We start from the raw sequence: 27,321 nt of genomic DNA on the forward strand, positions 1-27,321 counted from the left end.
CAAGCAGGTGGCACTGCTGTAGTTTTATCTCCTGGAAACATCCAAATGGCTGACTCGGTAAAATTACTGTGACCTTGAAAATACCAATAATGTATAACTCAGCAAAACGTGAGTATTTTTAAATACAATTTGGTATCCTGAAAACTTCTACATCAAAGCTATCATGTAGCACAACTATTCTACTAAGAATTCCCAGTGACTGATTATAGTTCCTTAAAAATTTAATGACCTTGAAATTTCCTATGTCCGAACATAACAATGATACCCATTTTAAAAAGTTCAGTCCGAAAAATAAAACCACGTTTAGGTCTCAAATCTTAACCTATCACTCACCCACACTTATTTTATCTAAAATATAACTTCTTTTTGAGCAACACTCCCGAAAACCTTCTTTATTTATTAATTTTTAAGAGTGCTCTAATTTAGCTAGCATACAGCTGGTGCCACCAGCGCCACCAAATCCAAATATATGATATCAAAATTATTTTTTGCATCTAGTTCCTTTGTAACCACCATATCATAATATCCTATCAAATTTGTCAGACAAGACTTTCCCTTAACAAACCCATGCTGTGTCTGAATTATTGTTGCAGTCTTGTCTAGATGATCCTGCAATGCATCTTTAACCAGTGACTCCATTATTTTACCCGGAACAGAAGTTAAACTAACTGGTCTGTAATTACTCGTGTCACCCTTCCATCTCCCTTTGTGAATTGGGGATACATTTGCACATCTCCAGTCTGTGAGGACCTCCCCTGAGTCCAAGCATGCTCTCATAATTATGGCTAAGGGTTTGTTTAGTTGCTTTGCTTCCTCCTTTAATATAACTGGATAGATCCCATCCACCCCAGGTGCTTTTCTTATGTTTAACTTCAACAATTTCTTCTCCACTTTGCTCTCAGTTATTACAAAATCATTAAGCACCCTGCTACAATTTGATAACCTTCTGCCATTTTCAGACCTTAATAACTCCTCATGTGTGAATGTAGATGCAAAATACTCATTCAGTTTGTTTGCTATCTGAGCAGGATCATAAACAGATGAACCATCAATATCAAGTGGACCAATCAGATTCATCCCCTTCCTTTTAGAGTTTATATAAATAAAGAAATCCTTGCTGTTTTTCTTAGCATCTTTTGCCAAAGATTTCTCGTAATCTGCCTTGGCCTGCTTAACCTCCTTTGTGACCTGATTACAGACTAGCTTATATCTGCAATAGGCTTCTGAGTCGCTTGATAATTTGTAAGCATCCCATGCATTTTTCTTCTCTGTCACGAGTTTCATTGAGAACCATTTAGGCCTAAACCTTGAACAATATTTCTTAATAGGTATGAAACTTTTAGTAGCTTCCACGATTAATTCCTTGAATGCTTCCCACTTAGAATTTACTGTTGGTAACATCGTCAGTTGATCCCACTGTACAGAATTTAAAAACTGTCTGAGATCACTGTAAGCAAAAACCCTTTCCTTAAGTGGGAGTGGAAGTTCTGGCAAGACTGATATTCTGCTTATTATTAGGTTGTGTTGAGTTGAACACTTTTTAAGACATATGTACAGAGATACATATGGCTACCCATCTGAGAAATTGTATGTGTTCCATTGTGGAAGAAAGACACCTGGCCACACAAGATTGTTTGATATGGATTTTATTTTATAAATACAGGCAACCCCCATATAACACAGTACTTCAACAACGCTGTTTCACTCTAACACGGTTAGATAATTGTGGCAAACCTTACATAACACGGTATTTTTGAGCTTTTGTGTAGGGAAAACTCTGCTATCATGTTGGATGTAATTTTTCAACATTTCCATTCTTTTTTGTGAATACCCAATTTTGGCTCTCTAGTTGTTATTATGAGAAAAGAGGTTTTGAGTGGATTGCAGGAAGATTTTTATTTTATCTAGTGAGCTGCCAATTACTGGAATAACTTGTCTCCATAGGTAGCTGGGGCTAACAGCTCAGAGGAATTCAATGTCAAGTTGACTCCCATGTGAGGAGGGAGTCAACTAGGTAGTTGGTTTTATTATTTATCATTATATTTTTACTTAATTATTATTATCAGGGCTTAACAAATTATACAAAACCCTACTTGCCACACAAAAAAGGAACTTGACCCCAAATTTTTTTTTTCTTTAAATGCCGTAAAGTCCTAATAAGAATAAGAAGAACAGTAATAACAGCATTAGTTTTTGATAATATAGTTTATTATATTAAATTCCTCCAATACTTATGTCATACAATTTTAATACTTGCTACTTGAACGGCCCTTTACATTATGCATTTTACTTGAAATATACCACTTATCAATAACACACTCTAGTTGGATCAAATCAATTGTTGGTCCATTAATTGGTTCTGTCAAGAAGTTCTCTAAATTAGAACTCTGTAGCAAGGATCTGCTCTTGGATTTAATTAAATTCATGATACTAAAACCCCTTCACAGGATGCTGTTGAAGCTGGAAGGACTGCTATTATAGATATCAACTTAAGTAAAACAGAAATGTGTTTTCTGTTTTACTGGGCGTTACAGTTACTGGGAGTCCTGCAAAGAAATTAGTTTTCAGAAGTCGCTCAGAATGTTTGGCATTAGATGTCTCAATGAGAATATCTCCTGATCTGAGTCTTTTTATGGATTTCGGAGATCCTGCTCTACTTTCCAATTCCTTTTGAACTCTAAATGGAGAAAGTTTGCCAACTGCATTCTCACCAGTTGAATGAATGATCAGATAGATTGGAATTGGATAGGTCTCTGGCTCAGTTTTTTGCCGCTTTGCAGTTCCTGCTGTGGAACTATCTTTCTTTTTTGATATCTGGGCTGCCAGATGCAACCCAGATAAGTCTGAGTTTGACTTACTCATGATATGCTCTTTTTGGCCCCGGGAGATTATCTTTTTCTCCCAGGTTACCAGCCCCCCCCCCCACGTGGAGGCAAGAGCGGTGCCACCTAGTGACCCAAGCGAAGAAAAGGGTTAGTATTAACTAAAAGTAAAAGAGGGATTACAGAAAGATGGCTTTCCTTTCTAGGTTATAATATCTGAATATATCTATTTAATTATAATATTCAGGAGTTATCGGACTTTCGAAACTCAGGAGAAACGTATTTACAGTTAAGCGTACTAGATAATCACTCTGGAAAGGCGCTGTGGTCACTAATATCGCTTGACACTCGGGGCCAGTTTTACAGCAATCCTTTACCAAAAATTTCATGGAAGCCACATCAGACTTGATATGGTTTTTTCTATGAATCAAGACAAGTCTATAATATTTTATTATTAAAGTTAATAAAAACATTCTATTTTGTTTAGTCTGCAGCTACTCACCAGCTGGTAATATCGCCTCACCATAGGTTAGCATATTTATCGAGCCCTGATTATTATTTATTTTATTTATTTTTTGACTGAGACAGCAAAAGCCTAGAGTTTCCTGGCAACATATGACTAATAATCATTTATGCACATAGTCATGGTTCATACTTGTGAAAACTGAAAGACTAGAACAAAACATGAAATGATGAAATTTTAAATATGCTGTCCTTATGACAAGGTATATTCAACCATTTTATATATCAATAGAATATGAATTGGTAGTTTCTTTATCTATCAATTCAAATTGAGATACATACCATCAAGACAACTTAACATGAATCCCAAAGGTAATAGTGGATCCAATACAGTAAGGAGCCGTGATGGTGAGGGAACCATATCCAGTAGCAAGGGGGTATACAAACAATATATGGCATCTGGAGGACGTATTCCCAATTCAACAGTTTTCATGGTGGTTGCCATCATTATGTTTCCTCCTGCACTATCTCCAATAAGGCATATACGTTCTCCAGTCCAACCTAAAAATAAAGTAAAAATTATACAGGAAGAGTCAAGTCAGGGTTTAGATTTAAAAATATATATAGGCAGTCCTTGCCTTTCATAGACTTGCATGCTATTATATGGATTCCATTCCCAGAAAGCCGAGAAATATACTAAATTTTGATATAATTTTTTTTGCCTTTTTATTCCAAGTATCATTCATTGTATACAGAGTGTTTTCAAACATTTAAAAAGTATATTTGACATGAAATATAAAAATCAGCAAAATTAATCTGAAATTTTATTAAATTAATCTTAAATCTACCTTGTAATATTAAAAGACTCATCCCATCACACTGGTGACAACATTTATTAAACAGAAAAATATACATATTAATAGTTAGATGATGGACTGCTAATGGTTATTTTTTAGGGAATTGAGTAGGGGATTTTTCAGGGCACTATGATGCAAACCTAGACACTGAAGGCTCTTCTACTGCTCTTATGGTATCAGAAAATTTAAAAGTTGGTAAAGAGAAAGTTGAACACATTCTATTCTTACTAAAAAATCTATAGCACGATATGTTTCTCAACATCTCCGTAGAACACTGAACTTTTCTCCATTATGGCCAGGTTCTTCCCAAACGTTTAAAACCGTCTCAAAGTAAGTCAACTGAGGTTCTTCACATTCAAAAATCTCTTGGGGTGGGACTTCTAACAATGTCATTGTCATCTTGGTCTTCAGGTGTTTTACTTCCCTCTTGCACCATATTAAGTCTTCATTGGACATAGGCTCTGAACAAAATGCCATAAATTAGAATTAGCATTAGTTGAGGCATATGACACAAGAAAGCAAGCTTATACAGCACTAGCCAAAAAAAAAATCCTTCCCATTTCACCCATCCAGTCACTCCAAATGTTTGTCTAGTTCAGCCTTATTTTTATTTAATCTATCAACTTCCAAACAACAAATGGAAGTCTGTTCCGGCAATCAACTACCTGCTGGCTAAAGGCAAACTTTTGCACATCTATTCTACAATCGTCTTTCTCTCAATTTGAATTTATGCCCCCTCAGGTTCTTAATCTGAGCAAGCGGAAGTATTGAGCCTGCTCAAACCATTCAAGGCCTTATACACCTCGATCAGATCACCTCGCAGGTGCCTAGTCCCCCAGCCTTTCTTTGTAAGCACACCCCTTTGTTTCTCTCACCAATCTTGTTGCCCTTCTCTGTACTCGTTCTTGCAACTATACATTCTTCCTAAAATGAGGCCTGACCATTGCCTTATACAAAGGGTTACTTACCTCCTTGTCTCTGCTAGTAAAATTTCCTATATATCATTGACCAAACTCCATGACCTTCTCTGGCAGCCCATCCACACTGCTCATCCACATTTGTGCCGATTTTCAAATCCAAATGATTCTTAAGCTAGACAATTTTGTCCCAACTTCAGGTCTCCTCAAAACACTCTAAATGTGTAACTAATTCTGGGCACAACCTTTAATCAACCATTCTTAGTTGATTTCTTTATCTCAGTAAAAGTCTTCGATATTCTTGACTGTTTTCCAGATGTCATAACCTTTCAAGAATTCCTTCAAAGTAGGTTCCTTGCCCTTCCATTAAAACAGCCAACAAGCCCTTCCTTGTTGGCTGTTTTAATGGTTTGGTTGATTATTCATCTCGTGTAGTACCACTATAACTGTCTAAATCCACTGACTGAAAATGGTAGAAAATAAAATCAGGCAGTAAGTACTTGGAGACAATAAACATTATAATTTCCAGATAAAGATCCTCTAATAAGTCCAGGAACACTGCCAAAAATCAACAGTGCCTTGAATACTAAACCATTTCTGCTGCAATATTGTCTAAACTGATGGAACAAAACGAAGACTAAGTCAATCCCGAAAAATTGTTCCAAATGATTAGTAATATACTTTTAACCCCAGACTCTGAAACAATAGAATTCTGTGAATGGCAGACTAGTGTGAGTTTGAGGTGAAAGGCCAAAGGCTTGTTTGGTTTGGTTTGGTTTTGGTTTTATTGGTGCATTAGCTACTAAGGCTATAATGCGCCAAGACCAGGTCATTTGTAAAAAATTTTAAACTTTCAGTGACCTAATTAGTTAGGTCACTATGTCAAAAGATATAGCAAATATATAAAAGAAAAATGTAAAAATTTTATATACGAGTAAAAATATTTATTGAATTTAAAAAGCTAAAAACAGCAGACACATTGTCATTGTCAGATAAAATCTGACTGAGTGTATATGGCTCAGTCAGATGGTTAAAAGCGGTACAACAGATATTGCTAAAATCTGGGCATTCAATTAAAATGTGACGAATAGATAAAATGGTGCCACAGTTCTCACACATAGGACAGTCATCTGCCCTCAGCAGAAAAGAATGTGTAAGATGACTGTGTCCTATTCGGAGGCGAGCTAGAACAACTTCCTCCTTACGATTCCTGCGCAGACTAGACTGCCACGGTTCAATTACAGGCTTTATACGATATAATTTATTCGCAGTCTGTCTATTCCACGAATCCTGCCATTGGGAATGTACCTTTTGATGTACTATTTGCCTGTAGTCTGTATAGGGGACTATACAGGCAACGGTTATTATTGGAAATTGCTGATTTGGCTGCGGCATCAGCCAAATCAGCAATTGGAGGCAAATTGCTGCTATGGATAAAGGGGTGGTTGAGGGGGAGAAGACAGAGAGTGGTAATCAATGGACACTGCTCATCGTGGACTAATGTTATTAGTGGAGTCCCTCAGGGTTCAGTATTGGGTCCTTTATTGTTTTCTGTATTTATAAATGATATTGATGATGGTATATCAGGCTTGATGTCCAAGTTTGCAGACGATACGAAGGTTGGCAGGGTTGTCAAGGGCACTACTGACACTATGCTGCTGCAACAGGATTTGGAAAGGTTGAGCAGATGGGCTTCGAGGTGGCAAATGAAGTTTAACATTGACAAATGTAAAGTACTACATATGGGAAACAGCAACCCCAGAGCAACGTATCAACTCTGTGGTACTACACTGACAGTGGTAGAGAATGAAAGGGACCTGGGGGTGGTTGTGCAGGCAGATATGAAGTTCTCTGAGCAGTGCAGACGGGCTGCAAGAGTAGCTCATGGTGTATTGTCAATGATATATAGGAATTTTTCTAGCAGGGATAAGGAGGTGATTATTCCCTTGTATAAAGCAATGGTCAGGCCACACCTAGAGTACTGTATACAGGCCTGGAGGCCTCATTTCAAGAAGGATGTAGAGCTGCTGGAACGAGTACAGAGAAGGGCAACTAGATTGGTGAATGGGACAAAGGGGTGCTCTTACGAAGAAAGGCTTAAGTTTTGCGAATTACAGTGTCTGGAAACTAGGCACCAGCGAGGTGATCTGATAGAGGTGTACAAAGCCTTGAATGGCTTGAGCATGCTCAATGCTGATGGGATTCTTCCTCTCGCTCAGAATAATCACCTGAGAGGGCATAAATTCAAATTGAGGAAAGACAGATGTAGGATAGATGTGCGGAAATTTGCCTTTAGCCAGCGGGTGGTTGGTGGGTGGAACAGACTTCCATCCCTTGTCGTGGAAGTTGATAGCCTAAATAAGCTTAAGGCTCAGCTGGACAGGTATTTCGAACGAACAGAGGGGTGAAGTGGAAGTGGTTATTTTTATTTATTTATGTTACTTTTTTTTTTTTTTTTTTTTTTTGGCTGATGCTGCATAAGCTTGCTTTTCTTGCATCAAATGCCTCTACTAATGCTAATGCTAAATCATTTCCCCTAATCCCAATGTGGCTGGGAATCCAGCAGAAGCGGATGTCATATTCGCGTTCATGGAGAACGTGAATCTTCTGCTGAATGCTAGACAGAACTGGATGAGGATTATATCTCACAGATATTAAGGCCTGTAACATGCTAAGAGAGTCAGAATATAAAATGAACCGTTGGTATTGGCATTTACTAATATGATCCAAGGCTAACTCTACAGCGTGCAGCTCTGCAGTAAATATGCTGCATTCAGAGGGAATCTGCTCTGATATAGTGCTGTCTGTAAAGACAGCAGCAGATCCCACATATGATTCCGACTTCGAACCGTCTGTGTAGACTGGCGCGAAGTCGGAATATTCAGTTTGGTGTGCTGAATGAAGCTGCAGGTAGACACATGATGGAGTGTCCGACTTTCCCCAGTTTCTAAGCGACAAGTCGCATGCTGGGACACGAGCAAGCCAGGGTGGAAAGGGTTGCTTTGATGTTTGGGCAACCTTGCCTACCTTGATATTAAGTTCTTTGAGTAGCTCTTGGAGACGAATACCAAAAGGACGATTGGCAGTCTTACGGGTATTGTATAAATTTTCCCATCGTGGCTCAAAAACGAATGGCCACGCAGGATGGTCTGGCAGGGATTTCAGTTTTAAAGCGTACTTTAAATACAACTGCTTACGTCGAAGCGATAACGGTGGTTCATTTGCTTCGACGTATAAGCTCTGGACAGGAGATGTGCGATATGCTCCAGTAGCAATACGTAGGGCCTGATGATGGACGGGGTCCAGCCACCGCAGGACACTGTCTCTGGCTGAGGAATATACCTGGGACCCATAATCTAATTTGGAACCCACAAGTGCACAGTAAAGCCGAAGAAGGGTACATCGGTCTGCTCCCCAAGATGTAGAGGAGAGCGAGCAAAGAATATTAAGCCCACGTGTGCACTTTGTGCGGAGTTGACGAATATGTTCCAAAAAGGTGAGTTTTTTATCGAATACGAGTCCCAAGAATTTTGTGTTCGCTGCTACTGGAATAGCATTTTGTCCGAGCCTTAATTCAGGTTCAGGATGAAGATTACGCTTGCGACAAAAGTGTACGCAAACAGTCTTCTCCGGCGAGAACCTGAAGCCATTAGCAAGTGCCCAGGAATTCAGACTATCGATGGCTTTCTGCAGTTGTCTTTCAATAACCCTCATGTTGCATGACTGACAAAAAATGCTAAAGTCATCACCATAGAGGGCACTGTTTACAGTCGGAGGAAGTTGTTCCGTGATGGAATTTATTTTTATGGCAAAAAGCGTGACACTTAATACTGATCCTTGTGGTACTCCCTCCTCTTGGCTAAAGGAGCGAGAGAGTGAGGATCCCACACGAACTTGGAATGATCGATTGGCTAAAAAGTTTTGAATAAAAAAGGGCAGATGCCCTTTTTTTTATTCAAAACTAGGCCTAGGCTATGTAAATCTTTTAAAATGCCAAATCTCCAAGTTGTGTCATACGCTTTCTCCATGTCAAAGAACACCGACACCAAGTGTTCGCGTTTTAGGAAAGCATCCCGGATGGATGCTTCCAATCTAATAAGATGGTCCAAAGTGGACCGGTTCCTTCGGAAGCCGCACTGGATGCTGGAGAGAAGGTCGTTTGATTCTAAATACCATATTAAACGAGAATTGACCATTCTCACCAGGATTTTGCACAGACAGCTAGTCAGAGCAATAGGACGATAATTGGTGGTGACTTTTGGATCCTTTCCTGGCTTAGGAAAGGCAAGAACGATTGCCTTTCGCCAGGAGTCCGGAAACTGCCCTTCAGTAAAGATCCTGTTATACAGAAGGAGCAGACAATCCATAGATTTTGGTGAAAGATGTTTAATCATTTCATAATGGATGCCATCTGGTCCAACAGCACTTGCTTTGGAAAGAGTGAGGGCTCTTTTCAGTTCCTCTATAGTGAATGCCCTGTTGTAGGGATAGAGGCCCTTGGTCTTAAAATTAAGTGCTTGTTTTTCCAGTTTATGTTTCAGGACCAGGAACTCTGGGGAATAAGATGTTGCAGAGATGTTAGAGAATGTTTCCCCAAGAGAATTAGCTATTGCAGTTGGATCTGCAATAGCGCATCCATTATAATCTAGGATTGAAGAAGGGTGGGATGTATATTTTCCCTTCATTTTCCGGATTTTATCCCAGACTACCTTAGAGTTGGTAGACTGGTTAATAGATGATGTAAAATGGATCCACGATTCCTTTTGACTCTGACGGCGGATATACCGTGCTTTGGCTCGTGAACGTTTAAAGGCTATAAGGTTGGTCGTGGTAGGATACCGGCGGAATATCCCCCACGCTTTGTTTTGAGCCTTTTTTTGCTGCTGTGCATTGTGAATTCCACCAAGGTTTGGGAAATGGTGGAAACCGGGCAGATATTTTTGGAACAGCATTCGCAGCTGCTTGGACAGTATTTTCTGTGATGTACTTAACTGCATCATTGATAGGCTCTTGACTGACTGTGCTAAGATCAAAATTTGCCTGATGTTGGAAGGCAGTCCAGTCAGCCTGATCAATCTTCCACCGTGGTAACCTAAAAGGAAGACATGGTCTTCCACTGTGTAACAAGGTTATCACGGGGAAGTGATCGCTTCCGTAGGGATTCTCCTCCACTTCCCAAATGAGTGAAGGGAGTAGAGAAGGGGAGCAGATAGAGAGATCAATGGCAGAAAAAGTACGGGTAGGCATGTGGAAGAAGGTGTTTGTTCCAGTATTTAGAAGGGAAAGGTCATTGTCATTGAGCATACACTCTGACTCATCCCCTTCCGTTGATGTTAGCACTACCCCACAGGGTGTTATGTCCGTTAAAATCCCCGAGAAGTAAGAAAGGGGTAGGCAGCTGCGTAAGAAGATCATCAAGGTCTGCCTGGGAGATGTCAGTCCCAGGTGGCAAATAAATGGAGCACACAGTTAACAGAAATCCCACTGAAAGGCAAATTGCAACAGCCTCTATGCTGGTTGTAATTAGCAAGGGCTGCACTGGGGTCTGGTTACCCACAAGGATAGCCACTCCCCCATGTACAGGGCCATCTGCAATTCTATCCTTTCGAAAAAATGTGATGTTGTGCATGGTGGGATTATCATTTGCCTTTAGATATGTCTCCTGCAAGCAAAAGCAAACGGGCTCGTGCTTTTGCAGGAGGGCCTTGATGTCATCAATATTTCGCCGGAATCCACGACAATTCCATTGTAGGAATTTAGCCATTATTTTGGCTTGGTGGGTCCATCAGGCGGCTTCCGAGGTGCTGAGGGCTTACTTTTATCAGTCTTGGATTTGTCTTTTTTGGGGAAGAATGGATGCTGTCCCGTGTCCATTTCCTCCTCCGCAAAGAGTTCCAAGACTGAATCTTCGGGTACCTCCTTCTGCTCGACATCCATCTTTTCTTGGGTACTAGGGGGGGGACTTCCCCTTTCTTATTCTTTTCTTTCGTAATTATCTTTATTGCTTGTGGAGCATTAGGAGGTACCGATATAGGAGTGGCAGCTGATTGGTCCTTTTGTGCAGGTTTTTGAGAACTTAAGAGATACCGCACAATGGGAGTGAAAGACTCCTTTGGAGGAATGGTCATGTCCGTCTGAGTTCCGACGGAACATCTCCCTGCTACCTTCTGGGCGTAGGTAGGTTTGTTGATATTCAGGGATTTGACCGATTTCCTTGCCTCCTGGTATGATATATTTAGCTCTGCCTTCAGCCGTTGAATTTCTTTTTCTTCTTTCCACCTCTGGCATGCTCGTGAGTAGGCCGGGTGTTCGCCTTCACAGTTAATACAGGTGGGTTTTGCGGCTGAACATGCTGTTGTTTCGTGGTCCTTTGCACCGCATCGAGCGCATGCAAGGACTCCACGGCAGGCCATTTGAGAATGTCCATACTTCTGGCATTTAAAACACCGTAAAGGGTTCGGAACGTATGGACGCACTGAACAGTTGATGTATCCAGCTTTAATCTCGTCAGGAGGTTTAGGAGAGTTAAACGTCAGGATAACGCTCCTGGTTTTCACAATTTTTCCATCCCTTCGCGCAGTAATTCTCTTGACGGCAATAACTCCCTGGGGTTTTAATTCGGAGCAGATTTCCTCCTCGGTTACGTCGATAAGGTCCCACTCCGAAATGACACCTCTCGATGAATTGAGTGTTCTGTGTGGTGTCACTGTTATAGGGATTCCTCCGATTGATGTTGTTCGGAGTAGATGTTCCGATTGCCTGTCATTTTTAGTTTCAATTAAAAGGTCTCCAGAACGAAGCCTCTTAACTGATTTGGGTGAACCTGCTAACCCGTCTAACCCTTTTTGAATAAAAAAGGGCGATATTTTACCAATTGGTGTTTCATTGGTGGAATGCATAATTAGAAACCTTGGGACAGGCCCTGATGGTAATTCGGTTCGCTGCCTCTTTTTAGCAATAATGCTATCTGTCTCCTTTTCACTGATTTCAGATAGGGACCGGGTTGGGGCCCCTGAAGAATTTAGTTTATCAGGATTCATAGAGATTTTTATATGGTTCAGTGCCCAGGCTCCCCACCCACCACGGAGTCCAAAGGGACGCTCACTACCCGGCATGCAATAAATGCGCTCGGGAGTGGAACGCCAGGGCTACCCAGACACTATACCCGCACCGCCGCCAGCCTGAATCCTGTCCCTCAGACCATGAGGGTAGGGGCGTGGCATTGACACGGTTGACCCTCGCAGGCGAGCCTACTAGCCGATTGATCCTAGCCGGGCCTTCCAGGACCACCCGTCTTGTCGAAGCAGGAGCCAAAGTGGTGTATTGAAGCTGCGCCCCTCAACCACCAGGATCCCCCTTTCCAAATTTCCACGGGTCGCAGCGCACGGCAAACACGCCGGATTCCATTGATGTAAGCCTGGAACCTGGGCTGTGGGCGTTGGATCCCAGTGATGCTAGTCTGGAAGTCCAGCAGCGTCACTGGGAGGTCCCCTCACCACATACAGGTGCCCACGTCGAGGGGAAAGGCCAAAGGCAGGGCCGGATTTCCCATTAGGCACAGTGCCTAGGGACTACAAAAAGGAAGGGGGGGGAACAAAAAAAACCACTTCACTCTTTTCACTGTGACTAACGAAAAATGAGCTGAGAAAACACATGCGCAATCGACTCTAGGGGCTTAAATTCAATATGCAATCTAGTGACTGTTCTCAAAACTAGAAGAATCAAAGCGATGGTCGCTCCATCAATTGAGGTGGCTTATCATTTATTATAGTTGAAACATGACTCACATTAATTGACATGATTCTCAGTCAAAGAATACAGTAATAGTTCAGACACAGCATGGGTTTATTAAGGGAAAGCCTTGTCAAACAAATTTGATTGGATACTACGATGTGGTCACAAAGGAATTGGATGCAAAAAATAATTTTCATATCATATACTTGGATTTCAGGAAAGCTTTTGATACTGTTGCACTTGGAAGACTGCTTTACAAATTGGGGCAGTATGGCATTAAGAGCAAGTTGCTACAATGGATAAAGGGATGGTAATGTTATTGTTTGGTTTTTTGGAGCATTAGCAACTAAGGCCATATTGCTCCGAGATATGCGGTGGTCATTCCCTGACCTTTCTGCATCCTCCGTGTTTGGTGGTGACGGGCTCGAACCCTGGTCTAATCAAGAAGTGTGTGCTACGCACTTGCTGCTCCTTCCCACCTGGCTACAGAGGCGCCTTATAATAAAGGGATGGTTGAGTGGAAGATGGCAGAGTGGTAATAAATGGACATTGCAATACGTAGACTGTTATTAGTGGGAGTCCCCTATGATTCGGTGCTGGGCCCATTGCGGTTTTGTGTATTTATCAATGATATCGATGAAAGTATATCAGGCTTAATGTCCCAGTTTGCAGATGATACAAAGGTTGGCATGGTTGTTAATGACAGTAAAGTTAGTTATGCTACTGCAACAGGATCTAGAAAAGTTAGGCAGATGGGCTGAGAAGTGGCAACTAAATTTTAACATTGACAAATGCAAAGTACTGAAGATGGACTGCCAGAGCAGGTCATGGAGTTTTGTCAATGATATATAGGAATTTTGCTAGCAGAGACAAGGAGGTGATTATCTCCTTGTATAAGGCAACAGTGAAGCCACACCTGGAGTACTGCGTACAGGACTGGAGACCGCATTTTAGGAAGGATGTAGAGTTACTAGAACTGAGTAGAACTAGAACTGGAGACTAGGCACTGAGTTACTAGTGCCTAGTCTCCAGTTTCAGCATCTGGAGACTAGGCACTTGTGAGGTGATCTGATTGAGGTAAGGTCTTGAATGGGTTGAGCAGGCTCAAAGCTGATGGAATACTTCTGCCTGCTCGGATTAAGAATCTGAGGGGACATAGATTCACATTAAGGAAAGACAGTTGTAGAATAGATGTACAGAAGTTGCCTTTAACCAGCAGGGTAGTTGACTGCTGGAACAGACTTCCCTCTGTTGTTGTGGAAGTTGATAGCTTAAATAAATTTAAGGTTGAATTAGACAAATATTTGGAGTGACCATACAGGTGAAATGGGGAGGTTTTTTTTTTTTTTTTTTGGCTGGTGCTATATAAGCTTGCTTTCTGGCATCATATGCTAAGAGCGATAAAATAGAAGAAACAATTTACCCCCCCCCCACCTTTTAGCACATTTCGGAATAAAAGTACCTAAGGCCTACGAACACCAAAATCCAGCTCTGGCCAAAGGTATATTATCTCATTTGGAAATGGACAGAAACTTTGTACACAGGTGCAACTTTCCTCTCCTTTACTAAATAGGTTAGTGCAGATTTATTTTTCCATGACAAAGCTGTTTTGTAAACATTAAAACAACAATGTTTTAATTGTTTTAATGTTGAAGGGATCCTCTTACCAAAAGAGGCTTAAGTTCTGCAAATTGCAGTGGCTGGAGACTAGGCACCTGTGCAGTGATTTGATTGAGGTGTATAAGGCCTTGAATGGGTTGAGCATGCTGAATTCTGATGGGATCCTTCCACTTGTTCAGATTACGAACCAAAGGGAGCATAAATTCAAATTAAGAAAAGGCAGATGTAGAACAGATGTGTGGAAATTTGCCTTTAGCCAGTGGGTGGTTAATTGCTGGAACAAACTTCCATCTGTCGTTGTGGAAGTTGATAAGTTAAATAAATTTAAGGAGGAACTGGACACACATTTGGAGGGAATGGTATGATTTTTTTTTTTTTTTTTGGCTGATGCTGCATAAGCTCATACACTTGCTTTCTTGCATCACATGCCACTACTACTACCAATGTAGAATACCCCCTCCCAACTATTTTGGAAACATTTTTCACAAATTCTAGTGCAGCTTGTTTATTGGGAATAGCAGGTTCTTCCGTCATTTCTAATATCATGAAACTCAGCCCACTTCTTGAACCTATCAAACCACGCTTACATAAAATTATGGAGCACTAAACTTCCATGCAAGCAATGCTTTCAATCACTACACAAATCCCTTACCTGCATAAATAAAAGGCTCATCAAGTTTTTTGATGCTTGTCAATCATTGCGACTTGCCTTTATGACATAACCATCAATTGCATATTTCTGGCATTTTGGATATGGTCTTTCATTTTATCCTTTTTTTCCATCATAATTGAATAAACAGTTGACAGGCCCAAGTCTACTGAATGTATGACGAGAGAGATTCATGATTTTGGTATGCTTAATTGTTTTAAGCTTTATCTAACTGTATTAACTTTGAGGCCTATGCTTCTTATCACTATTATCAGCACTTTCATTCTATCTTATTAGTTAATAATGGACAAGTTATTAGTTAATAATAGACAAAACCATAACATTTAATGACAGTTTTTATAAAAAGATTTTTATTATTTACTTAAACACAATTAATATCATTTCAGATATCCAAGAGAAACCAATCAATAATAAAATTCCAGACTTCAGCATCCAATACACCGGGAACATGGTATCTACTCTGGAAAATAACACTACAAGGCAGGGTCTCTCTTAAACTGGAAAAGAATACACACAATTTCACAAAAATTACGCTTAAGAGTTAATTTAATGAATGGTTATCCGAAGCAAATTCTTCAAATAAAAAGAGGAATATACTGACAAATCATTTCAAATTTTTTAAACTAAACAGTATAACCATTTATTTGAAGAAATTCTGAGCCTGCATCTCATTTTCAAGAAATTTAATCTACAGATTTAATCTGTAGATTAAAATTTAATCTAAGGTTGATTAAACTGTAGTAATTAAGATATTTTATCATTAAGTTATAATAAATTGGTAGTAATAATAATGTTTTAATTAATTATACAAAATGTTTTAAGAAAGTGACTACATTTATTGGTTAAAATAAGAACACAAAGTCAGTATCTGGAACAAAGGCCAGATAAACACAAATGTTACATGCCAAATACCAACTTGGTGTTCTTATGGAGACAAGTAGAAAATTTAAGTACTTCAAAGAATAATGTATATGGTGTTGTAAGGATGGCAATGCAAACACTGAAGAAGTGATAATCTGAGAATTATTTGTAATCCCCTTGAAGAATTTAAATTAAAGAAAGATTTTACTCTATGCAGGACAAGGAGCATAACTTTCCACTTATTTCCAGCAGTGCACTGGCCAGGTGGCCAGGACTAACAGCAAATGTAGTTCATTGACTAATAGTCATAACACAAGTGATTCAGAATAGGGCCAAAATGTGCCCGGTCCAGCCCTGATTTGTCTCCATTTCATTTTAACTGAACATCATCATCAGCCATTTTCAATCCACTGCAGGATGAAGGCCTCTCCAGCAACTTTCCAGTTCCTTCTGTTTTGAGCACTGGCCATCCATTTACTACCCACAAACTCATGAATTTCATCTATCCATCTCCGCCTTTGTCTTCCAGGTTTTCTTCTAGCTCTTCTTGGATACCATTCTGTTATTTTCTTAGTCCATCTGTCATCATGTCTTCGAGCTATGTGTCCTGCACAAGACCATTTTAGTTCATTAGTTTTGTTAAGAATGTCCTTTACTTGAGTTTGCTGCCTAATCCATGTGTTTCTCTTCTTATCTAACAGTCTGATTCCCAATATAATTTGTTCCATTCTTCGCTGTGTAGTTCTCAGCTTCACTTCCATTCTTTTGGTGAGTGCCCAAGTTTCACTTCCATAAGTCATGGTGGGGAGTATACATTGGTTCATTATTTTACGTTTCAGACAAACTGGGATATTGCTCTTCAGTATGTGACTATATTTCCTGAATGCTATCCATCCAAAACTTATTCTTCTCTTGACTTCCAGCCATTTATCATTATTACAGCTACTAACTTGTCCCAGATAAGTATATGACTCCACCTTTTCAATTACTGCTCCTTCAATCATTATTTCCCTTTCTGTGGCATACTTGTTCATCATTACTTTTGTTTTAGTCATATTCATCTTTAGTCCAAAATCCTTACTAACTGTGCATAACTGATTAAGATTTTCCTCTAATTCTTTTGGATCGTGGCTTATGACCACAATGTCATCTGCAAATCGTAAATGGTTTAGGTACTCTCCATTCACATTGACTCCTTTCTGCGACCAGTCTAATCTTCTGAAAGCTTGCTCAAGGGCAGCAGTAAACAGCTTCGGAGATATTTTGTCTCCTTGACGAACTCCTTTCTCAATTTTAAATTGCCTACTGTCTTTGTCTAGTCTAATAAAGGAGGTAGCACTCTCATATATTTTCTTCAAAATCATAATATATGGGGTATCTATGCCTTGTATTTCCAGTGCCCGAAACATTGCCTTATGCTGTATGGAGTCAAATGCCTTTTCATAATCCGCAAATGCCAGGCATAATGGTGTTTTATATTCATTTGCTTTCTCCATTAGCTGTGATATTACGTGAAGGTGATCCATAGTTGAGAATCTTGTCCTAAAGCCAGCTTGCTCTTTTGGTTGATTGTCATCAAGGATTCTTTCTAATCTGTTAGTAATGACCCTTGTGAACAACTTGTAGATGTGGGATAACAAGCTAACTGGTCTATAATTTCCAATTTCTGATTTATCTCCTTTCTTATGCAGCAAAACTATGATTGCATTATTCCACTGCTTAGGCATCACACCTTTTTTAATGCACTTTGTGAAGGGCCTTGCCAGTTTTTGTGTTATGTCTCTTCCTCCCAATTTTAACAACTCTACAGTAACTTCATCTTCCCCTGGGGCTTTCTGATTCTTCATTTTCTTCAATGCATGTTCTACCTCATCAGGAAGAATATCGGGTATGTCGTATGTGTTGCTACTTTGAAAACCATCTTCCCCACTGCTCGCATAACTCCCCTTCCCCTTCTCTATAGTAGTCTTCTGCTATTTGAATTATGCCTTCTCTGCTGTTTATAAGTAAACCATCGCTATTCTTCAGTTTCAGTATCATTTGTCTTTCTGTATTACTGCTCATGGCTGCTGATTTAAATCCTTTGTTTTCCCTTAATGCTTGTTCTACTTTTCTTGTGTTAAATCTTCTTATGTCCTCTCTGAGTCTCTTTCTAATGGCTTTGCATAACTCAGTATACTCAATTTTCTCCCTGTCAGTGTTTTTCTTCCTCTTCATTTGTCGTCTTCGGTTCATCATGACAAGTGTTTCTTGACTAATTTTTTCTTCTTTGGATTTCTTTTTCCCTACAGGTTTTTTGGGCTTTATCGCTTTCAGAAAGTTGTAATATTCCTCATCAATATCTTGGTCCTGAGCAGTCTGCAGAAGCTCAAACTTGTTCTTAAGTTCCAGTACATACTGCTTTTTCTCCTCTTCTGTTATCTCAAAGACCTTTGTATTATTTACTCGAGTCGGTTTTTTCCTTTCCTACATCTATATCAAGTGTACATCTTACCATTCTGTGATCACTTCCAACATTTACCTTATTCAGGACGATAACATCATTCACAATATATCTTCTGTTAGTGAGGATGAAGTCGATTTCATTAGTAGTTAATCCATTTGGACTCTTCCATGTCCACTTTCTGTTCACCCTTTTCTTGAAAAAAAGTGTTCATTACTGACAGTCCTTGAGATTTTGCAAATTCCACAAGTCTTTCACCTCTTTCATTTCTTTCACCAATTCCAAAGTTTTCTATAGTTCCCCTTTTTGCACTGTTTTGTCTTTTTCCAACCTTAGCATTGAAGTCTCCCATAATAATAGTGTAGTGGGTTTTCTGCTCATCTAGAAGACTCTCAATTTCGGTGTACATTTCTTCAACCTCTTCAACATCATGGCTCAATGTTGGTGCATAAATCATTATAATCTTTAGCTTGTACCTCTTAGAAATATTGAGTATTAGTCTTGACACCCTTGGTGATGTACTTTTGAATTCCAAAATGTTGTTTTTAAAATCTTTATGGACCAGAAACCCAACTCCACCTTCACTCCTTTCACTGTTTCCATTGGTGTACAGCAGATTTCCACTTGATAAACTTATAAGTGATTCATTTCTTCTTCTAGTTTCAGCCAAACCGATGATATTCCAATTCACATTTTCTAATTCCTTTTCCAGCTCTAATATCCTGTCTTCACCGATGAGTGATCTTACGTTATAACAGGCCAAGTTCAGTTTCCGTGCATGGCAGCCTGGTCGTACCCAGAGATTCTTAGCACCCTCTGCTTCCACTCTGATCCTCTCGCTGCCGTAAGAGGGAGAGTGAAAACTGCTGGGGACTGAGGGCCATTTGTTTTCTCGTGCTGTCATATGCTGGAGGGTTTGGTCTTTTCCTCTTCATGCTGACCATGCGTCTTGAAGAGAACCACTCTACACGTTCGTTGCCACCTAAGTGACGAAACAGGGCTTACCATTGAGAAGGTGTGCATAAGTGAATTTTAGGGAGGCAGGCCAACCGGACTTCTAAATCTTCTGTAATAGAGAGATATTGGATCCATCAGTGTTTTAGGCTGAGTGTCTGATAACACACAGGATACCTGTTCCCCTCTAAGCCCCTTTAACTGAACACCATCCACTAAAAGAAAACTGAGATTCATGTTCTTATTTTAACTAGTAAATATAGACACACTTTCTTAAAACATTTGCTAAATATGTATATTAACCCCTTCTCGGAAAATGTGCCGTAACGGATCGACTTTTTTTTATTTTACAGATTAAAAGTATGCACCATGCGAATACTCATTGTATAGTTTGTGTTTTTTATTAATTTTTCGTAGAAAATACATGGGAGTAATTAACCCATTTGGGCTATCCCAAGTTATCTTGTGTATGGCAAAAAGTGTGCAAATTATACAGATTTGTTTAATAAATTAGCGCCTTCAGCTAAAAGAAAAGCACAGAAAAAGTCTTCATTACTCGTTATATAAATAAATTTAAAAAATCAAGTGGAATGCACAATCAGTAATCTCCCGCCACAAGCAGTAATCGCGAACTAACTACATTCTGACACATGGCCGCCACAAGTGGGCAGGTGTCGCCTACGGACGGCAGTTCAAGGGGGAGCCAAAATATTTTTTGTGGGTTCAGTATTCTGCATTTAGGAAAGCAAATTATATTTTGCTTATTGGCGGCACAGGAATGCGTGCTACTGTTCTGACATTGCTGTATGATATAAGTAAAATGAAAGCCAGTCGTTTTTTGCCAGGCGTAATAAAATCCTGAGAAAACTCGGGATTTACCTGCCTAATGCAAAATTAGCCAGATAAATGCAAGAGAAAATCCGTTTAAGTCCTAAATTTGCAGGTATTATTGAATCCCGAGATATTTCATGTTGTTCCAAATAACTTTTAAAACTAAAAATAAGATATCTCGGGATAATCCATGAAGTGGTTAATATTACCTATTTCTTTTTTAAAAAAATTTTAATTACTTTGAATTTAATCAACTTCATCCTTTCTATCTGAAATTTAACAAAGAAAGGCTGCACACTAATACAGGCACAAAACAATACAAACACACAAATATGCGTGCGTGTATTATTTAATTTGATGAACATTTTGATTAACCATTCAATTCTGTTAAATTAACTATTGCAAATAATGTTATACATGCTTGCATACATTCTTTTCCATATAAGAAAAGAACTTTTTACATACTTTTACTGATAATGTTAGCCTATTTTAAGTATTACAATTACAGTAGAGACTCGACTTTTTGGGATAGATTCTGCATTTAGGAAAGTAAATTATATTTTGCTTATTGGCGGCACAGGAATGCGCACTACTGTTCTGACATTGCTGTACAATATAAGAAAAATGAAAGCCAGTCGTTTTCTGCCAGGCGTAAGAAAATCCTGAGAAAACTCAGGATTTACCTGCCTAATGCAAAATTAGGCAGGAGAAAAAAAAAAAAAAAATTCCTGGATAATCGAATTCCCAGTTAATCCAAAAATACAGTAAGTTCCCAACAAATGTAAGAGATACATTCTCGGACTTCTTCCATAAGTAGAGTTTTACGTAACTCGGGAATGACTAAAAAAAATATTGCTACTATCCCTGGTATTCCAAAATTACAAAAACCACATATCCTCAGAAGAATGAAGAAAAATAGTTATTTTTCTTCATTCTTCATTCAAAATAACGGTGAAGTAACCAGAGTGGCACATAAGAAAAGAAAACATAAAGGAAGAAAAAATGCATGTATTGTACTGTAAAAACTGATTTGTATTTCGTAGCCTTGGTTATTATAGTTGACTTCATTGGTACCGATTGCTTCACCGCTTCCATCTTTCTCCTTTGTTGTGTTCACCGTTGCCACGGACAAATCTGAATTCCGTGTGATATTTGTTAATGTTTGTCCATTTTCATACATCCTTATTATTTTAATTTTCTGACCCAACTCGATCACTTTCCTTTTCTTGGTAGATTTATTAGTACCGCTGTCACTTATTCTCTTAGTCGGCACCATGATAATGATCAAAATGAAATTTTCTGAAAAGAACTTCACAGGGTTAAGGCGAAAGCTCACTCTTATCACCCCACGCAAGCTCACATTTTACTAAAGCACATTTCTGGAGGTCACTGCCATAAAACAATTTGCACTTTCTGGGTTACTGGGCTTTTCTGTTAATGCAATTAATTATAAACGGGTAGTAAACTCTTATAGCTGGAATTCTGTGAGTTGTTACATTATGGTGAAATTATAAATGACACAATGTAAGTCTGAAGCTGTGTAAATCATTGACTTGCTGTATCGAAAAATGTTCAGCAACCCACATAAAAAGTATTGCTGATAGATAAAAAACCAAAAAAAATTACAATGTACTACTCGCGTGACCAATACGATGCTTCCCTTTATTTTTTACGATGCCGATTTTAAATCAAATAGCTTCCCTTTGTTTTTTAAAATGACGCATATAGTTTGGTCACCAACATTATAATGGTTCTTTAGAGCTTTAACGGACGCATCGTTTTCAGACTTTTGAATAATTCTCTTGCGATTGCCCATCATTTTCGCAATTTCTAAACAAAAAAAAAAAAATCCTACATTCATGACATAAATAACAAAACAAAATTTGTCCTTTTGCAGTGCGGCGGAACACAATTGATGCAATGCACTGAAACAAACTAAACATTTGGTCTTTTTTTTTTTTTTTTTTTTAATTTATCATTTAGGTCATGCTGCACCAGATCTAATGTCAGAAGAGTTATACTACATCTACATCATGCAATATTTTGTTGTCTATAGGTATAACTATGATATTGATATAAAATTTTGGTTGGTTATTATCAAGTGATATAAACCAATTGCTTTCAGGAATTTAAAGACTAATTAAATGTTCTTTGTCCTCCAAAATGTGTTTTAGGGTAATGACTGTCATATTCTGTAGTAGCAAGCAAAGATCATTCTTCGCCTTTTGTATGTTTGGCATTCTATTAATAGGTGCTTGATAGTTTGGTCTGTATTATAGCTCCAGCATCGTGAGGGTTCTTCAGTTCTGTGCAAGAATGCATGCACAATATAGGTATAACCGACCCTTTGTCTTGTCACAAAAAAAAAAAAAAAAAAAAACTACTTCTCTTCTTGGATTTTGTGAGTTGGTCATTCAGTTTTCGAGAGGCCTCCGTAGCCTAGTGGTCAGGAGCGGGAGTGCAGTGGCACACGCTCTTTGAGTAGACCGGGGTTCAAGCCCCTGACTGCTGAATACGGTCGATCTGCCAACCCGCACTGGACCAGCGTGGCAGATTATGGTCCATTTCCCTCAGCATGAATTGTTGAGGAGGCTTCCATCCTGCAGTGGGTTGATAATGGCTGCAATTTACTTTTTTTTTACATTCAGTTTTCAATTTTTGGCTTTATCTGAAAACGTTTGCCTCATGTGCATGCCCACATTTACTGCCACTGTTCATGACTACATATTTTTATCGTTGCTTTATAATCAATTAGGTGGGATAAACTGTCTATATTTCCACTACTCTGTTGGCCAATTCATTTCTTGGTATTCCTGTATGTCCTAGGATCCAGCAAACAAATTTTCTCTTACTGTTATATGTTGGTCAACATGTCTCATTTAGCAGATGACTGGGTGGTTGGAACTGTTTTTAACATTTTGATGTTAAAGATGGTAAAAACCATCCATTATAGGGATGAGAATCTTTAGATTTAAAATTAATTGGCTGCTTTTCATTTTTTTTTTTTTTTTTAATTTCAGGGCCAGGAACTCTGGAGAGAAAGAAAATTTTGAAGAAATGGTAGAAAGAAAGTCTTACCAAGGGCATTAGCTATTGCAATTAGGTCTGCAGTAATGCATCCATTATATTCCAGGACCAATGAAGGATGTGATGTATATTCGGGGCTGGCCCCAAAATTTGCAGAGCCCTGTTCAAGAATTACTTGCGGGCTAGGGTCCTGTGCAAAATTTATATGGGATGTTTTTGTAACTGTTTTTTAATTTTTTATTATTTTTTTTAATTTTACAGTAACTAAGAAATAATTAAATAATTTTATGATACTGAACATGTTTAAAATACAAATAATATTTAATACATTAATCAACAATATTGTTTAACAATTGCAGTCTTTACTCGTTATTTCCTTATCTCCAGAAGTTAAAAACAATACAGATATTATTGAAAGTGAATATAACTTAATTTTATTTTTAAATGGCGTCCTATTTTCGATATCAAACGAAACATATACATTGAGAATGAAGTATATGCTCTCCTTCTAGCAATTTTCAAGTGACTCACGCAGTCACTCAATAGACCATTTGAGTGCGGCACCCTGTTTGACAGCACCGGTTGAACATGCTTGTGGCTGGCCCTGTGTATATTTTCCCTCCATTTTCTGGATTTTGTACTTGACATCTTTAGCACCACTGGGTAATAGTGGATGCAAAACAGATCCATAATTTCTTTTGGCTGTGATGTTGGATACAGCATCATTTAGCATGGGCATGTTAAGGGATAAGCTGTAGTAGGGTATCATCAGAATATCCCCAAGCTTTGTTTTGTAACTTTTTTGCTGCTGTGCAATCTGAATTCTAATATGGCTTAGGGAAGGTTTGAAACCATGTGAATATTTTTGGAATTGGAATTGCAGCTGCATGGATGATACTTTCTGTGACGCACGTGACTGCATTACTGAGAGGCTCCTGACCGATTGCAGTGAAGTCAAAGTTTTCCAGATGTTGAAAGGCATTTGTGTCAGACTGATCAATCTTCCATTGCAGTAACATAGAAGGAAGACAGTCTCTCGTTAATTAGCATCAGCAAATATTCTCCCACCCTCTTCTAGTCAAGTGTATTCCATCACTGTAAAAACAGACTCTCCTGTTAATAAGCACAGAGTACACTGGCAAAAATTCTAACCCATGCACATTCTCTTTCCAGAGTCGAATTGATTGACAAGGTTCTGAACACACACATTTATTTGATGAATTTGAGGTATTGCTCAAAACATCAAAGGCAGATATTGTTGGGATATCAGAGACGTGGTGTCACACAGGAATGCAGAACTGGAATTTGGGGAGTACAATGTGTACAGGAAGGATAGACAGGATAGGAAGGGAGGAGGGGTTATGCTATTAGTTAAGAAACAAAATCCAAGGAAGTGAAGCCAGTCGACATCAATGGACAATGCAGTGTCAATTCAGTTTGGTGTGACATAAGCATTGGGAGATCAAAATTGAGAGTAGGAGTGTGTTATAGGCCTAATGACTCTGATGAGTATAATAAGAAACTGTACAGGGAAATAGAGTGGGCCAGTAAATCAGAGAGTCTTATAATGGCAGATTTTAATTTCCCAGATATTGACTGGAATTTGTGGGTTGGTCACTCACACACTAGCAAGGCTTTTGTGGATTTATTGGACGATTGTTTTCTACATCAGCATTTTACAGAGGCAACTCTTGATCTGATTATCAGTAGTGATTCTTCATGATTTAAAAATCTGCAGATAAAGGAACCACTAGGTGCCAGTGATCACAGTACTGAAGTGGGATTTACTCAAAGAAGTTGCTACCATCAGGGGCAAAGGGAAGGGTTTTTGCTTTCGTAAAGGCGACTACAGTGGTCTCAGACCGTACTTAAATTCTATACGGTGGGACCAACTGATGATGCTACCAACACCAAATTCGAATGGAAAGCATTCAAAGAATTTATCTTTGAAGCTACTAGGCTTTACATACCAACTAAGAAATACTGTTCAAAGTTTAGGCCTAAATGGATATCAGATGATCTAATGAGACATGTAGCAGCGAAGAAAAATGCATGGGATACATATAAATTAATGGGTGACATGCAAGGCTATGATAGATAAGCTGGTCTGTAACCAAGTCACAAAGGAGATTAGGCAAGCAAAGGCAGATTATGAGAAATCTTTGGCAAAGGATGCACAGAAAAACAGCAAAGAATTCTTTACCGATAAATTCTTTACCTCTAGAAGGAAAGGGATGAATCAGATTGGTCCACTGGATATTGATGGTTCAACTGTTGATGATCCTCCTCATCAGGTGGCTAACAAACTAAATGAGTATTTTGCATCTACATTCACACATGAGGAGTTATTCAGGGAGGGAAATGCCAGAGGTGAATTAAACTCTGGCAGTGAGCTAGATGTTTTGTAATAACTGAGAGGAAAGTGGAGGAGAAATTGTTGATGATAAACATAAAAAAGGCACCTGGGGTGGATGGGATCTATCCAGTTATATTAAAGGAGGCAGCAAAGGAAATAAGCAAACACTTAGCCATAATTATGAGAGCTGCTTTGGATTCAGCGGAGGTACCCATGGACTGGAGAATTGCAAATGTGACCCGAATTCACAAAGGAGGATCAAAGGGCGACACAAGTAATTATAGACCTGTTAGTTTAACTTCTGTTCCAGGAAAATTAATGGAAGCACTGCAGGATCATCTAGACAAGACTTCAGTTATAGCTCGGACACAGCATGGTTTTGTTAAGGGAAAGTCTTGCCTGACCAATTTGATTGGATACTATGATGTGGTCACAAAGGAATTGGATGCAGGGAATAACTTTGATATCATATATTTGCATCTTAGAAAGGTTTTTGATACTGTTACACATGGAAGACGGCTGAACAAATTGGAGCAGTGTGGCACTGGTTTGTTTGTTATTTAGTTTTTAGGAGCATTAGCAACTAAGGCCATATTGCTCCAGGGATATGCGGTGGTCATTCCCTGACCTTTCCGCATTTTCCGTATTTGGTGGACATGGGCTCGAACCCCGGTCTAATCAAGAAGCGTGTGCTACTTGATGGGAGAAGACAGAGTGGTAATCAATGGACACTACTCATCATGGACTAATGGTATTAGTAGAGTTCCTCAGGGTTCAGTGTTGGATCCATTGTTGTTTTCTGTATTTATAAATGATATTGATGATGGTATATCAAGCTTAATGTCCAAGTTTGCAGATGAAACGAAGGTTGGCAGGGTTGTTAAGGACACTAATGACAGTACACGGCTGCAACAGGATCTAGAAAAGTTGAGCAGATGGGCTGAGAGGTGGCAAATGAAGTTTGACATTGACAAATGTAAAGTACTTCATATGGGAAGCAGTAACCCCAGAGTAACATATCAACTCTGTGGTACTACTCTGACAGTGGTAGAGAATGAAAAGGACCTAGGGTAATTGTGCAGGCAGATATGAAGTTTTCTGAGCAGTGCAGACAGTCTGCAAGAGTAGCTCAATGTGTACTGTCAATGATATACAGGAATTTTTCTAGCAGGGATAAGGAAGTGATTATCCCCTTGTATAAGGCAATAGTCAGGCCACACCTTGAGTATTGTGTACAGGTCTGGAGGCCTCATTTTAAGAAGGATGTAGAGCTGCTGAAACAAGTACAGAGAAGGGCAACAAGATTAGTGAATGGAACAAAGGGTTGCTCATATAAAGAAAGGCCTAAGTTTTGCAGATTACAGTGGTTGGAGACTAGGTACCTGTGAGGTTTCTTTGTTATTTGGTTTTTAGGAGCATTAGCAACGAAGGCCATATTGCTCCGGGATATGCGGTGGTCATTCCCTGACCTTTTCGCTGCCTCCGTATTTGGTGGTGACAGGCTCGAACCCCAGTCTAATCAAGAAGTGTGTGCTACGCACTGCTGCTCCTTCCCACCTGGCTATGGAGGTGCCTACCTGCGAGGTGATCTGATTGAGGTGTGTAAAGCCTTGAATGGTTTGAGCATGCTCAATGCTGATGGGATTCTTCCTCTTGCTCAGAATAATCACCTGAGAGGGCATAAATTCAAATTGAGGAAAGACAGTTGTAGGATAGATGTGCAGAAGTTTGCCTTTAGCCAGCGTGTAGTTGGTTGGTGGAACAGGC

General features: G+C 39.2%; 1 protein-coding gene across 1 annotated transcript in view; it reads right to left on the reverse strand.

Annotated features, from left to right (window-relative positions):
- Window positions 1–27,321, reverse strand: part of Hsl (hormone-sensitive lipase) — a 179,698-nt gene that overhangs the window by 34,904 nt on the left and 117,473 nt on the right. The window contains exon 6 of the mRNA XM_090388264.1: window positions 3,627–3,845. Within this exon, the coding sequence (XP_090244390.1) occupies window positions 3,627–3,845 (219 nt within the window). The remainder of the gene's footprint in view (window positions 1–3,626; window positions 3,846–27,321) is intronic.

Source organism: Mastigoproctus giganteus, chromosome 14 (assembly GCF_048544385.1).
Source record: "Mastigoproctus giganteus isolate SK-2022 chromosome 14, ASM4854438v1, whole genome shotgun sequence".
Lineage (NCBI taxonomy): Eukaryota > Metazoa > Arthropoda > Arachnida > Uropygi > Thelyphonidae > Mastigoproctus > Mastigoproctus giganteus.